General features: G+C 45.8%; 1 protein-coding gene across 2 annotated transcripts in view; it reads right to left on the reverse strand.

Moving 5' to 3' along the window:
• Window positions 1-16,662, reverse strand: part of Vac14 (VAC14 component of PIKFYVE complex) — a 109,299-nt gene that overhangs the window by 73,347 nt on the left and 19,290 nt on the right. For both annotated transcript variants that reach the window (XM_085681723.2, XM_048437265.3), the window contains exon 10: window positions 1,796-1,859. In XM_085681723.2, the coding sequence (XP_085537849.2) occupies window positions 1,796-1,859 (64 nt within the window). The remainder of the gene's footprint in view (window positions 1-1,795; window positions 1,860-16,662) is intronic.

Consider the following 16,662-nt stretch of genomic DNA (forward strand, 5'->3'; position numbering starts at 1 on the left):
AGGTATAAACTAAACCTGGTTCCAGATAGCTGGTTTGTGACCTGAACACAGGAATTGAAGTCTCTGTAGGCCCACCCAGCAGAGCAGAAGTTTTCAAAAGACAAGCGAGGTGGTAGAAGGTCATGCTACCTTTGTGGTCAATCAGTCACACACTGTCTCTGCTTCCTCCTCCATCCTACTGTCACTCCCTGAGGTGTGGCAGTCTCTGAAGCCCAGATTACAGTGTCAAGCGCAGAGTCTTTCTGGCTACAAGTGGCAGCTCATAAATCTCCTCCCTGACCCGCCACTCCTACATATGCTGCTGGCTTCCAAAGCCTCCATGTCCAGTGCTGAATCCACACATCCCCTGCACCTCTGTCCAGACCTCCAACAATGAGTTCCAAAACCCAGTGTCCTTGCTGGCCTACTTTCCCCAAGGATGCCTAGTAGCATCTGGGGCTACATCTAGAGTACCTGTTCTTCCTTCTAGTCCAGCTTAGGAATGTACCAGAACATTCCGGGTTTAGTTTTAGTTAAACATCTAGACGCTTCCCTTCCTGTTCCTCTCATTTGTTCCACCCTGCCCAACAGGAAAACTGCCAAGCCTACCTTTCAAACACATCTCCCACCCTGCCAGCTCTTCAGTCTCAGTTCCTTCTCCTCAGCCACCCTGACCCACTCCTAAGTCCATTTTGTATGGAGCCACCCTTTTCCACTACCCTTCTTCATCCCTAAAATAGACATGATGCTGCCAACCCTCAGACTAGACACCAGCAAACTCTCAATGGTTGGACATAAGGTGAGCACAGAGCCTGGCTGCAGGAGCACGTTCATTAGCCACAGTGGCTTGACCCTTAATCCTCTGGTGCAACCAGTCTCCTCTATAGTTCTGCTGTCTCCTGGAAACCTGCTGGCTACTTTGTTGTCTCCCATTAAAGTGTGTCAAAGTGAGAGTTACGTTTATGATTTGCCTCTTTACCTCGGAACCTGTGGGGACAAGCCCAGGTAGGTACTCCAGAAATGTATGACAAGCAAGAGAAAGTGAGTGGGTGACTGGCACTTACTCTCCTGTTGCTCATTGTGGGAGGCAGCACGGGGGTACAGTTACTTAATTTAGTACCTGTGAGCTTAGAAATGATCGTTGAGTCTTTAGGGATGGCAACACATTAAACATGATATAGAAGGGAGATCCCAAGGGCTGAGAAGAGCCTCCTGGAGTGGAGTGGGCATGTTCTCCTCAGGCCCAGGTTCAATGTTAAGTTTAGGGGAAATTCACTACATGGGAATTGCCATTCACACAGCTTTAGTAGGTAAGCCAGGAGACTCAGCCCAGGACAGGACACTCACTAGGAGATTCCATCACCCTGCAGGAGCAGGTTGGAAAGGCAGAGGATGACTTTGCTTCCTGGCCTGCACTGCCCCCCTGTGGAAGCCCATGCTATGGCAGCCATCCTGGGAGAGAAGGTCGTAGAAAGTTCTTGTGCCTGCACATAGATCTACCACGGTCATGATTCTGATTGCTGAGCCCTTCCTGCCTCCCAAGCCTCCCCTGCCCAGAGTGAGCCTTGCCTTCTTGGATAAGAAAAAGGCTCTGGGTGAAGGATCTGCAGCCTCATGGCCATCACCACAAGACTGGGTTCTTAATCTTTCCCAAGAGCTATCTGTCCAGAGGAACTGGGAAGAGAGGTTTCCATGGATACCTCTTTTGTGTTCCAGGTATTCTCCAAACGGTGGCCTCATACAGTTTTCCTTGGGTCTTTGCTGCAGTCTCTTGCACCCAGAAAGATCTAGACCACTGGCTTCATGAACCACTTACCTGGCTGAGGTGAAGACGCCAATGCCACTTCCGAAGCTGGAGTCACAGGAACCACCTGGATCTCCTGGGGAGGAAGAGGAAAAGGTGACACTGCAGCCTGTTTGTTCATTTGTAGAAACAAGACCCTGGTCCCCAGCACCCACACTTCTATTTTAGGCTCCTGAGAAGGAACCCAAGGACCCAGTGCTTCTGCAGTTCCTAGGGCTTAGGGAATAACAGCTAGGTATGAGCATGCCTACCCATGGGGTTCTCACAAACTGTGGACACTCAAACTGAATATAACTGGGACATTTCAGAAGGGCCTGTAGGTCCAAGGGCAGTGGCTGTGCATGAATTGGGTTATTTAACACCTTAGCCAGCAAGGAATGCAGGCAAGGTTCACAATGAGACATGATTTCATATCCACCAGGAAGGATAATGTAAAAAGGAAGAAAATGGTTAGTAAGGGTGGGGAGGAGCAGAAACTCTTGTGCATTGCTGGGATGTGAAATGGTGTTGTCCCTGTGAACAACAGGCTGGCAGTTCCTCAGAAGTCACACAGTTACAGGCAGCCCAGCAATCCTGCTCCAAGAGTGCCACCCAAGAGCAATGGAAACCTGGATCCCACAGCAGCCGCATTTTATGACAATGCAGCTACCTACCATAGTAAAAAGGTGGAAACCGCCCCAATGCCTAAGTGTGGATAAACAAACATGAAGCATTACTCAGCAATCAGAGAAGAACAGGTCACAGAATGGATGAACAGCAAAGACATGCTGAGTCAAAGAAGTCAATTCCAAAAGACTACATACTCAGATTCTATTTTTAGGAAATGCCCAGAACAGACAAGTGTGGAGACAGAAAGTAGATTAGAAGTTGCCTAGGGTTGGAGAATTTTGGGGGAGTGGAGTGTGATGAGTAAGGGCTTCTTTTAAGGTCACTGAAAATGTTGTAAAATTGGTTGTGATGATTATACAACTTGGTGAATATACAAAACATCAATAAAAGAGTTAAAAATGATTCTGGGAAAGAATTGTGACTTTGCACTCTGCACATGTCCCTCAGCATGTGGCCAACTCAAAACCTTTACTATACTTAGCTTTCTGCTGCTGGCCCTAAGCAGAACAGGACTGAGATAATTCTGACCTTTTTCTTTTGGCACCTAATTAAGTTTCCTAAAGAGCCAAGACATTGTGCATCTGGAAGACTGCCAGTAGGACTCTCTTCTGACCCCAGTTTTGGCCAGAAACTGGTCACAGCTGAGAGCATCAAAGGAGGAGGGAGTCGGCAGTGTGAGGTGCTCAGATATAAGGTCAATATCACCAGTCAGTACTGAGCCAATGAAGCCCCAATAGAATGCGCTGCAGACAAAGGACTTCTGCAGCATCCTTCCAAAGCTCTTTCAGCACACAGGGAAGAAACACAGCATCCTTCAGGACACAGGGAAGAAACTGTAAGACAGACTCATGTGGAGAAGTGGTCTGCAAAGTGATTGCCCAGCCCTTCACAAGTGTCACAGATTGGAGGTCATTCAGAGGACAGCAATTAAGTGTAGCATGGAGTTTTAGAATCAAAGGGACAGGAGGGGAAATGGGACAGTCAGATTAGGAGTACAGTGGAGTCAGCAGTGCCCTACCAAAGTTCTAGACAGCTCAGAGAATAATACAAAAGGAGCTCTTTTTTTATTCTGCATTTTTCTCTACACTCAATTATTCTTTAAAAGTGATTTTTTTAAACTTAGGATAATCTATAGACTGTACACAGTATCAGTATCGTGGAGATGAGAAACTGAGGATAAAAGACATTCCATGACACGTTCTCAATCAAACAGTATCAGAAGCCTGGAATTTTTCCAGAAAGCCCTACACACACACACCTGCCTGGGATCTTTTTCATAGTCATCTGTCCGCTGTATTCTCTCTAAATTGTCAGTGCTTCTCAATTAGGCCTGAGTTAAAAATTTATGGACAAGGATACATGAAGAGAATTTCTCAACCAGACCAACAGACAAAAATTATAAAGAAAAAAAACCTGATAGGCTAATTAAAATTGAAAACTGAAGTTCCCCCTGCTTTACCAGAGGCCTCTATGACAAAAATCCCAAGTAAGCCCCCACGTGTAGACAGCTAACACTCCCAACCAACCCTCCATTGTCACCATAATCATGGCCTGTAACTCTGGAGGAAGCCCCCATTCCATGAGAGTCCACACCAACACCCAGAACCCCAGGTAAGATCCCAGCCTGCATACTGTCAATACTCCTTCAGTGCCTGGACCTACCCCAAACTCCCCTCCTCTCCTTGTTACCATATCCTGGCCCCCAACTCTGGAGGAAGACCTGTTCCATTAGAGGCCAGAACCCTGGGTAGGCTGGTTGCCTGTGGACTGATCCCACTTTCTCAGTGCTTGCCCAGCCCACTTCCTTCAGCCCTCCCCTAACCCTGGCTCCCAATTTCAGCAGAGGCACCCTGTTGGACCAGAGGATATACACTTAATCACCCCACCCCTCCCCATCACCATATCTCAGCTCCCAACTCCTCTAGTGGGCCATGGCTGGACCAGAGGCCTCACTTGCTGCCAAAACTCCAGCCCCAACTTGGGCAGAGACCTTCTACTCAATCACAGGCCACTCCAACCAGAAGACCAGAGAGGAAACAAAAAACCAAGGAAAAAAAACATCCATCCAACAAAGATAAACCAAGAAGTCTGTACCAAGACCTATAATTACCCCAAACCCAGATGCCTGGATGCCAGTGAAAGAACACAATCAACAAGAGCCCAGGCAACATGTCTCCACAGAACCCAGTTCTCCTGCCATAGCAAGCAGGAATATTCCAACATAGCTGAAGCCCAAGATAACAACCTTAAAACCAAATTTATGAAGATTATAGAGATCCTTAAAGAGGAAATGAAAAAAAAAATCCCTTAAAGAAATCCAGGAAAAACCAACCAACCAACCAACCAACCAATCAACCAAAAATAAAAAAACAAAAAAACCAAACCAAACAAAACAACCCCCCCAAAACAAAACAAAACAAAAAAAAGAGGAAATGAATAAATTCCTTAAAGAAAGTTAAGAAAATCTCGGAGTAACTCTAACCAAGCAAGTGGAAGACTTGTATGACAAGAACTTTAAATCTTTGAAGAAAGAAATTGAAGACGACACCAGAAAGTGGAAAGATCTCCTATGCTCTTGGATAGGTAGAATTAACACAGTAAAAATGGCAATCTTACTAAAAGCAATCTACAGATTCAACGCAATGCCCACCAAAATCCCAACAATATTCATAGATCTAGAAAGAACAGTATTCAATTTCATATGGAAAAGCGAAAAACCCAGAATAGCCAAAACAATCCTGTACAATAAAAGAACTTCTGGAGGTATCACAATCCCTGACTTCAAACTCTACTACAGAGCTACAGTACTGAAACAGGCATAAGAACAGACAGGACCAATGGAACTGAATCTAAGACCCAAGTATTAATCCACACACCTTTGAACACCTTATTTTTGACTGCTGGTGGGAGTATAAACTTGTATAGCCACTATGGAAATCAATATGGCAGTTCCTTAGAAACTTGGGAATCGATCTACCTCAAGACCTAGCTATACCACTCTTGGGCATATACCCAAAGGATGCTCCATCCTACCACAAGGACACTTGCTCAACCATGTACACTGCAGCTTTATTACAACTGGAAGCAACCTAGATGCCCCTCGACTGAAGAATGGTCAAAGAAAATATAGTACATTTACACAATGGAGTATTACTCAGCTGTTAAAAACAATAACATCATATTTGCAGGCAAATGGATGGAACTAGAAAAAAATCATTCTGAGTGAGGTAACCCAGACCCAGAAAGACAAACATGGGATGTGCTCACTGATAAGTGGACATTATCTCTTAAGGATAGTAATGCTCCAATCAATCCATAGATCCAGAGGCTAAGTAAGAAGGAGGGCTCAAGTGGGGCATGCATGGATCTCCCTGGGAAAAGGAAATAGAATAGATTTTGCAGGTGAACTTGGGACAGGTGGGGATGGGAACAGGACAATCAGGTGGGGAGATGGGAGGGATGGAGGGAGAGAATACTGGGAGATATGCCTGGAATTGGGGTGCACTTGGGGGTGATGCAGAAACCTAGTGCAATTGAAACTCCCTGGAATCTGAGAGTGACCCTAGCGAACTCTTCTGGTAATGGGACTCGGAACCTGAACTGGCCATCTTCTACAGCCAGGTTACCGAAGAATTCCAGTGCTATACTGAATAAAGCTGGTGTCTTAGTTAGGGTTTCTGTTGCTGCGACAAAATACCACAACCAAAAAGCAAGTTAGGGAGAAAAGGGTTTATTTGGTTTACACTTCAGTGTTCATCACTGAAGAAGTCAGGACAGAAACTCAAACAGGGCAGGATCCCTTATGGCTGGATCTCATCAAGGCATTTCCTCAACTGACACCCCTTCTTCTCAAGTGACTCTAGCGTGTGCCAAGCTGACAAACAAAACCAGTCAGAACAACAGGCTAGGCTCCCAATGGTAGGACTGGGACATGAACCCACCACAAAACCTTGGACCTACAATCTGTCCTGCCTGCAAGATGAGCTGGGGAAATGGTGGCACAGAACTTGTGGGAGCGGCCAACCAATGACTGGCTTAATTTGAGGGGCATGCTATGATAGGGAGCCCATGCCCAGCATTGCCTGGATGGCTAGGAACTGGAAGCTGGATGGCCCAGAGACCCAGGAGAGGACCAAACAATGACTGGTCAAAAAAGAAAGTGTAAACAAAATGATTCCTAATGATATTCTGCTATACTCATACACAGGCACCTAGTCCAAGCGACATCAGAGAGGCGTCCTCCAGTGGCTGATGGAAACAGATGCAGAGATCCATAGCCAAACATTAAGTGGAGCCAGGGGAACCCCAGAGAAGAGGAGAAGGAAGGACTGTAGGAGTCAGAGGAGTTGAGGACACCATGAGAACACGGCCTACAGAATCAACTAAGCAGGGTTCACAGGACCCCCCAGAGACTGAAGCAACAAACACAGATCCTGTATGGGTCTGAACTAGGGTCTCTGCATATACCTATGATTGTGTAGCTTAGTGCTCTTGTGGGACTCCTACCAGTGGGAGTAGGGGGTGTCTTTGACTCTTGTCTGTTCTTGGGATCCTTTCCTCCTACTGGGGTGCCTTGTCCAGCTTTGATATGAGGGTTTGTGCCTAGTCTTCGTTCGTTCATTCATTCATTCATTCATTCATTCGTGTATCAGTGTTTTGTCAGCATGTAATCTGTTTGCCACATATGTGCTTGGTGCTTGTGGAGGTCAGAAGAGGGCATTAAATCCTCTTCTGAAGGATTAAATCTGAAGTTACAAGTGGTTGTGAGCCACCATGTGGGTGCTGGGAATTGAACCCTGCTCCTCTGCAAGAGCAGCCAGTGCTCTTAACCACTGAGCCATCTTCTCCAGTCCTGTGCCTAGATTTATTGTAAGTTGTTAGGTTATGTTCAATGGCTATAACTCTAGGAGGCCTGCTACTCCTTCTGAAGGGAAACAGAGGAATGGATCTGGGGGAGAGGGGAGGTGGAGGGCACTGGGAGAGGTGGGGAGAGGGAAACTGCAGAGAGGATGAAATGTATAAGAGAGAAAATAGAAGAAATTGAAAGCTGACTAAATGTGGGGGTCCTCTTTCCCTCTGGGCCTGTTGGCCACCAGGTCGAGAGGGAAAGAGGCAGATGGGTGACAGAAAGCTTTGGTGGGTGGCTCATGAGCACAAAGGGAGACAGAGTTCAGTGAATCACCTTGACTTAATTCCAGAGTATAAGAAGTATATAAGATTGGAGAGCCTGGGGACAAACCCTAATTTGTATTAAGTAGCAAGCTCCTCTCACAAGGCTTAGCACGTGGCAGTAGGGTCCTATAGCAGAGTCCCTAGCACGTCTTCTTAGCAAGGATCTGTGCCAAGGGTCAAGCTTAAGGTGAACCAGGTATCTGGTTTTAGAGACAGTTTTTAGATGTGGTCAGTCCTCCACGCCCAGGGACGATTTGCAGATAAGGGCAGGTAGAGTCAGGAAGTTCTGCTGGAGAGAGGGAGCTCTGTTTTGCCGAGCTTATTGAGATAAGCTGCTAGGCCACAGGGAGGCTGCGACCTCTGACCAGACAGCAAAGACTTCCAACAATTAAAAAGGTGCTGGGAAGAGACATTTACAATGCATTTCGCTGTGAGAACTAACATTCAGCACAGAAAACAGCCTCTTCAAGGGAAAAAAAGACAGGTTGGGATATAGCTTAGTAGTAGAGCATCTGCCTAACATGAATATAGCCAGGGTTTTGAGCTCTGTTGCATGCCCATGTACACACACACACACACACGCATATGCACACACACACTAAAAATATGAAAGAAGAGAAAACCAAATGAGAGGAAACCATACAAATCCCTTACAGAGCAGTCTCTCTATTTATGTAACAAATGCTTACATAGCTGTTAGGATGCCTGACAAATAATTTTAAATAGCCAGCAGATGTTAGCTCATTTATTGTGACAGCCTACAGTGTCAGGACTGTCATTACTCTCACCATAGAGGTGAAGAGAGCAAGACAAAGTCAAAAGACTTGTCCCAGGGTCACACAGCTGGACATCAAGGGGCCAGACTCAGGGCCCTACAGCATTCTGAGGAGGGGAAGCCGCTACATGTGGCTGGGAGGATTGTGGAGTAAAAAGTTCCTTTTATTCACCAGGGCAGTGAACACTTAAGAGATGACTCATATTCCCATGGGAGGCTCTGGGGGCTGAGGCTTCTCCATGCTGGAAGTGCATGTGCAGCCACTGGCCTCCCTCAGGGCCAGCTCAGCACTATGTGCTCAATGGAAAGTGTCCTATTCTACAGGTCCCTTGCACACACCAGGCAAGTGTTCTATGACTGAAGCCACACCGCCAGGCCCTCATCTTGTCGTTAGCTGGACTTCTTCTATGAAGAAGAGCTGTCCCTTCTTGGTCATTCATTCATTCAGTTATTTATAACAAACACTACGGAGTCATGGATTCTGTGACGACAACCATTGTTCCTACTGTTTAAATGTTACCAGCCTCAACTTCTTAAAAGTTTTTCTGAAAATTACAAATTAAGTGTTTGGCCTATTCCAGAAACAGCCTATGGTCCCTCTTCCTCTCAATGCAGTGTGCACAGGGCCTGGAGGCAGGTGAGAAGGAAGCGCAGTGAGTGATGGAAAGCAGACTATCAACAGTCACGGTCCACATCTCTGAAGGCCACCCTCCTCATCTCGTAGGAACCCACACATGTGTAGATGAAATGTTAGAGCACCAAGCATATATTTCAAATTCCCTCAGGGGCATCTCCACTTCCACTCAGCTATCTCTCCTTCTGGGTTTCATCCCTAGTGGCATAGACACAGACACACAGACAGACAGAAAGATATACAGACACACAAAACTTGATAGGAATAACATTGACCTCCTGCAACTCAAGAGGCTGGCACAGTAGGATGCAGAGTTGAACACCAGTTTGGAAGACAGCAAGGCTCTGTCTCAAGAAGACAAATAGAAGGGATAGAAGGACAGATGCAAACAGAAACTCACCAGAAGGCAAACGCTACAGGAATGTCTATTGAAGGCAAGGTCTGCTAATGGAGGCTACACCCAGTTACTTAGTAGGGAGGTGGTTTATGGGAAGACAGGACATTTGTCTAATTTCCTATATCTTTTCCAATATAATTTTTTGTACACGTGTGTGTGCAATATTTTTGCATATGTATGTACATTAGTGACTGTGTGAGTTCACATGTGTGGACAACCTTGTGTTTGCATATGTGAGGCCAGTGGCTGACACCAGGTCTTTTTCATCTTCTGTACCTAGGCAGGTCTTTTGCTGTTCTCCAGCAAGCTGGAACTCATCAGTTAAACAGGTCTACCCAGCCAGTTGCTCTGGGGAGCCTGTTTCTATCACCCTAGAACTGAGGAGTGCCACCATATCCGCCTGGCTTTTACATAAGTCCTGGGGATCCACCTCTTGACCTCATGCTTTACCTACTGAGCCATCTTCCCATTCCGATCCAGTCCCTTAAAACACGCAATTCAAGGGAGAAAAGAAGACAGATGGTAATATAATGGAAGTTCAGTCAAGTGCACTGTATGCAGTTCGCTCCTGACTCAAAGTGGAAAACCAAACCAAAAAACCCAACAACAACAACAATGGGGAAATATGAGCCCTTAACTGGATACAGGATCACATTAGGAATTCTTTTCTTTGCTGAGTTTTGCGGAGGTAGAATGACCAGATGGTGACAACTTTTTATAGAAGGAGCTTTTATTGTTATGAAGCTCACATCTCCAGGTGAAATGGGACAGTGTGGGACACGCTTCAGGCTCATCCAGAGGGGGAGCAGATGGGGAGATGGAGCTGTAAGATCAGCTGGAGGTAAGTGTTCAAGTGAGGTGACAGGGATGCCTTCTGCTACCCCACTCCTTTCACTATTCTGGTCATTTCCCCAGGCTCCTTGATTCCCATCACCATCTACATGTCAGGTTTTAGTATCACCATCTGACAAATCGGCATAGAGAGGTTAAGCAATTGTCCCTAAGTCAGAGGTAAGCATAGGTAAGCATCTATGGATTCTCCACTCAAACCACTTGAGTCAGTCTCTCTCATCTTTTTTTTTTCCTCCATCCCTTCCTCCTATTCCCACCAGCTTCCCCCTATCCACTTCTCAAAGAGGGTAAGGCACGTTGCTTTGAGGAAGGACCAAAGCCCTCCCTACTGTATCTAGGCTGAGCAAGGTATTCCTCCAATGAGAATGGGTTCCAGAAAGACAGTACAAGCAGTAGAGATAAATCTTGGTCCTACTGCCAGTAGCCCTGTAGTCTGCCCTAGCCATACAACTGCCACCCACATTCAAAGGGCCTGGTTTGGTCCTATGCTGCTTCCTTCCCTGTCCGGCCAGAGCTCAGGTAAGCTGTTTCACTGAGTGTACCCATATGGTCTTGACCTCTTTCCTCATATTCTCACTCCTCCCACTCTTCAACTGGACTTTGGGAGTTCAGCCCATCCATTGAGTTCTAATGACAAAGGAGGATGGGTTCATATGCCAGGAATGCATATTTGAAAGACGGGAGAAGGCAGGGAAATGGGTCCTTGCTGAGAGATCCAGACGGGACACAGTCCTCTGGCCTGTACTAGACCGATGACCTCCAGCACTTGAGGCGGTGGAGACAAACATGCTCTATTTTTTCCAGTTGAACCAAAGAACTGGGTGCAGCGCAACTCATGCACAAAGTCCAACTAAGCAAGAGGTTGAGGCAGGAGAACCCTAGGAGCCCAGTTGTTTCAGGCCAGACTGTATGGTGCAGCAGGAACCTATCTCAAAAGCAAAAATTCAACCCTCAAGTAAACCAACTAACAGCAGCAAAACCAGCCAAAAAAAACAAAGAAAGAAAATCCTTGCTCTCACCCGGTCATGTTTCTCTGCCCTCCATTTTCAGATAAACCATCAAAAGAATTTTTATCTTTACTGTACCTCCTTCCATCTCAGAACCTGCTCTCACCAGTCACATCCTACGGCGCCGATGCTGCCACACTGAAGGCCAGCACCCCCCATCTTTCTCAGCGTACACAGCTCCAGTTACTACCCTGTGGCCTTCGCTGGCCTTCCTTCTTCCCTTCGCCTTGGCTGGCTCCTTCGCCTTGTCCCATCTGACATGGTGTACTCAGGCCCACTTCGCTCTAACACCCAAGCTCCTGGCATTCCTCCTCAGTGTGTTAGTTACTTTGCTTGCCAAGTTCATACAAGTTACAAAATACTTGGCAGAAGCAACCTAAGAAAGGATGGATCTAGGTTCGTTTCTGAGGATTTCAGTTGTGGAGAAGGCACGGAGGCCAGAGTGCCTCAGTCTGTCTTCACATCAACTGCGAGGTGGCTGGTCATTGTGGTGTTCAACCAGGAAGAGAGCCTAAGTGTAGCTAGGCCTTAGCTCTCATAGGTCCACCTCCCAATGACTCACTTCCACTTGCCAGGCCCCACCTTTCAAAGGCTTTATAATCCGCATAAACAGTATATCCAGCTGGGAACCCAGTATTTGAAATATCATGTTGGGGTAATGACATTCTAGGTTCAAGCCATGTACACCGAGCTCCTAGCTCCAGACAGTTATACCAATGGTCCCCATCTGAGCTCCAGGGGAGTGCTGATCTAGTTAAGGTCACATTTCTGTCTAAGAGGCATAACAATTCAGTACATCCTATATTTTTCCACCTTCTCCTGAAAATCTCTTCACTGTCCCTCCCTACTCAGCAGACGGTGACTCCATGCTTCTAGTCACCTGACTCTTTTCCCCGAGTCTACATGTGGACCCCATTAGCAAAGGATCTCCGCTCTGTGATGGCCACTCCCTCCAAAGGACTACTACCTCCTAGCTTGTGTCATTGTGGTGCCTATACTTCCTATTGAAGGTTTTTGACATAGTGGGTGTAGTTCCTCCACGGGTCCCTCTACTCAAACCTGTGATCCCTACAGCATCCAGAGGAAACACTGGCATTCTATTTATTTATTTATTTATTATGTATACAATATTCTGTCTCCGTGTATGCCTGCAGGTCAGAAGAGGGCGCCAAATCTCATTACAGATGGTTGTGAGCCACCATGTGGTTGCTGGGAATTGAACTCAGGACCTTTGGAAGAGCAGGCAGTGCTCTTAACCAGTGAGCCATCTCTCCAGCCCCCAACACTGGCATTCTTTTGGTCCCGCACATATGCCCCCATCCTGTTGTGCAAAAGACACTGCTCTTTTGGGGTAATGTTCTGGCACCCCCCCCCCCCCGGAAACAATTCCCTCTTTCATGAAATGTTTAATTAGATGTCACACTGTCATCGAGGTCTTTTTGGGAGGACCCTGTTTAAAAATCACGCCTCCCTCCTGGACGTTGGAGCTTTCTCTTTCTGTGAAGTTTTCTACAGCATTTATTAGCTAAAAAGAACATTCCTAGAAATAAACCTTAGTATAGATTTGTTAATGATTCCTAAGGCTAAATTATTAACATTTAAGGCTCATGATAAATACGTCAAACACCTGCCAGGCTATTTAACCTCTTCCCTGTTTGCTTCCCAAGAAGGGAAGATGTCTGGTACTAGCTCCATTCCCATCCTCGGCCTCAGGGCTTCACGTGTGATCCCAGCTCCCAGGATACAAACTGCTTCTCCTGGCTTCTCTTATAGGAAAGGCCCTATTTATCCTCGTAGGGCTGTGTCATGTTGGTGGGATCAGAAACTGGCATTCAGCAGCAAATTTGGCATCAAAAGTCTTGAGAGTTTATGAATTTATCCTTAGGAAATAATTGCAGAAGTTTGTAAGATTTTGGGCATGAAAGTTCTTTTCAGCAAGGATTATAGGATTAAGCTGGAATTAGAAGCAACTAAGTGATTTATGATAGATTGGCTAAATAGATTAGAGCATTATCTATCTGATGTAATGATGCAAGGTTAGTACATTAACAGGGGAGCAAAGCTTAATAAATAAGGAGATTATAAACTGCATTCCCAAAGACATATCTGAATCACCTGTCCAGAGACCTTTACTGTATTAATGTAACTAATTATATAATGCTGGCTAAACGGGAAAGTCAATACATGTTGTGATTTTTAAAAATTATAGCAGAAACAGCCCTAATATCTATGCACATAAGGGAGAAACAGCCCTAATATCTACTCATACTATGGAATATTGTTCATCCACAAAAAGAAGGTTAGTACTAATATATGCCAACAACATGGGGAAACCTTAAAAATATTATGTGAAGTAAAAGAAGCCAGCTCTAATTAGGTACATAATCGCATGATTTCTGTTATATGAATGATCACAACAGGTAAACCCACATGGCTGAAGGTAGCGCAGGGCTGGGGATAGTGGAAATGTTTTGGAACTGGATAGTATTGATGGTTGTATGACTCTGTGAAGATACTAAAATGACTAAGTTGTACTCTTTACAATAATGTCAAGTAAAAAAATCAATTAATGCAAATTAGTGCTGATTAGAGTGGAAAATATGTATTACTGTAAATCACTGTATTTCTCAAGATCTTCGGGTGTGTGTGAAAACAAAACAAAAAATATGAAAGTGTTATATACACAAACAAAACTAAACACTCAAACCAATCCAACTTGTGGGCAGCGGTGACTCCTGGGGATGCTACTACAGTCAGTGCTGTCCTTCTAACTCTTCAGGCAGCACGTGTTTCCTTTATAATCAGAAGGATGGAAAAACATGCTGTTTCAAGACCTCTGGGAAGCTGGGTCTGCCCGCTGCCTGTGCTCCCTCCTCCCCTGGGCCTGGGCATTGTCCCATGCAACCCTACCCTGGTGTCACTGTACTCCCGCTCTGTAGCTGTCCTTACAGGCAGAGCTGTGCCTGATGTGCCTGCACTTGCAGGGTCCATAGACGGCGCTGACAAACCCTGCCAAGAGTCAGCTTTGCAAACAGGTGGATTTTACTCCATGCAGAACGGGGCTGCCACTCTCTACTGGAGATCCTCTGTACAGCTTCCCTTCTCTCTTACCACTTCCTCATTTCAAACCACTAGAAGAAAGACGACACAGAAGCCCCAGCTGAGGGGCTTGCTATGGGAAGACACAGCCATACTCTGACTTCCAATGGCTCTGGCAGACTTTCGACTTAACTTCCTCATGCTGCAAAGGTGGTGTTCATGCAACAACTGTGTGTTGTGTCTTCAGTTCACAAAACTAAACAGAACCCTTCCAACAGGCTTTGTGATAAATGACTTTGGCCAACTGTAGGCTGATGTAGGTGTTCTAAATGTGTTCAAATGCATTTTTGACTCACAATATTTTCAGCCATTGGGTCTGTGACTGCAACCTCATTTAAGTCAGAGAGTGTCCATGTTAAAACAATACTCCAGCACCTGCTGTGAATAGCATTTGTCACACAAGAAAAAAAAAAACAACGATTCTGAAACTCACAGCCATCTCACAGGTTAGGTGACCAAGGTTCCCCCACTCAACAAGTAAGGAAACACGTGCTGGAAAGGCTAAGCAGCAAAGCCAGGTGTGGGAATTAGAGAAGCTGAGACTGAAGAATGGCTGAGCAGCTGAGGGCAAAAGATGTGAAGAGGGTCAAGCCAGGACGTCTAAGCAGGTTGTTTAAATGCCAGAATCAGTGTTGTGACACCCAAGATACTAGGGTTTTTTTTTGGGGGGGGGGGAGGATGGGGATGGGGTCAGGCTAGGCATATTGAGTGCTGCAAGTACTCAGAGTCAGGGAAAGGACTTTGCACTGCATATCCCATAAATGGCAGGGCTGACAGGGAGTTGCAGGTGGACAGGACTTGGGGCAGAAAGTACAGAGGAGGGGTTGGCCTGGCTGGAGGTTCTGTGGTTTGGGGAGGAAGAATGAGCTCTGGAGGGTTGGGTCTGTGCATGCCTGTTTGATACATGCACACACACAAAGGGGCCAGTCTGAAGGTGCGCCATGAGGAGCATGTTATTGTGTCGCATATGCGGCCCACACGCTGCATCACTGACGAAGCATGGAAGAGAGACTAAAAGAGGAAGACCAGGCAGGAGGTGCCTACAGCAGTCACCTGGTCCTGCCCAGAATAGCAGGAGCAGATGATGGATGGGAAAGGATGGGACAAGCTTGCCCACTGCCTGGATGGATCATCTGTCTAGTGACTTGCTAGGACTCTATCATGGGCATTCTGGAAAAGATTATGATTAGTTATAAGCTGAACAAGGCTGAGAATAAATGTACAGCTGTCAAGTGAGACATTCCTGTTTCTAGAAAATACTATAAAGTGTGCTGTTCATTTCTTACAATGCTGTTTATGAGTAATAAAACCTAGGCCAAACTGCTGATATGTACCCTGGTTTAGGGTAATGCTCCCCTGAGCAGACAGCTACTTGGAGAAGGCTTTGAAGAACTAGTTAAAAGGATAAAGACTCTGCATTGGCTGGGAATCAAACCTGAGCCTCCCACATGGCAGGAGAGAATTCTACCATCGAACCACCAACGCTCCAACTCACAGAGAGCTTTTTAGCTGCTGCCATGACCCACAGAGTGGATCAGCTCTTCTACAGGGAACTCACTGCTGACACAGAAGCAAACAGGGAGGGGCACAGCTGCCAACTCCTCATACACAGTAACTGAAATACAACTCACACCACAAAATTTTGCTTAACGCAACTTTGTCATTTTAAAGTATATAATTGGATGGTTCTAAATACAATCACAAAGGTGTACAGCCATTACCCTATTTAATTCTAGAATATGTTCACCATCTCCCAGAGAAACCAGGATCTGTCCCAAGAAGTCCCAGGTTCTTTTCCTCCTTGGTCTAAGCAACCACTATTCTACTTGCTGACTGGGATTCAGAGACACTAACTTTCATGTCAAGTCAAAAGGAAGCCATGCAAATACAAGGAAGAGAAAGTTATTCAACACACAAAAAAAACAAGATGTGGATATATCATTTTAATTATGTGTCTATGTTAAAAATATAAGAGATATTTCCCAAATTTGACATTGTTTATCTTCAGTGCAGGCAATCCTGCCACTTCGCAGCTTTCCCCTACTGTGCAAATCATCTAGAATGAGAATCATAAAACGAGGGAAGCAAAATAAAAAGCTTGCATACCAATAAGTTCACAAACTGTCTATTACTGAGCCGTCAGGTCTCCTTTCCTGTGCAAGGTCTGCATTAACTTACCCAAATTTCCTGTTTCCAGCAGCTCTCAAAAGTGCTCAAGCTACTACACTGGTCATAATGAAGTCCCAGGCTTCCTCATGGCGGGTGAGAACTCTGTCGGTGAACCATGTGCCACCTGTGTGCTGTTCTGCCTCCAGGTGTTTCACCGCTCTGGTG

This window comes from Myodes glareolus, chromosome 22 (assembly GCF_982192425.1).
Source record: "Myodes glareolus chromosome 22, mMyoGla1.1, whole genome shotgun sequence".
Lineage (NCBI taxonomy): Eukaryota > Metazoa > Chordata > Mammalia > Rodentia > Cricetidae > Myodes > Myodes glareolus.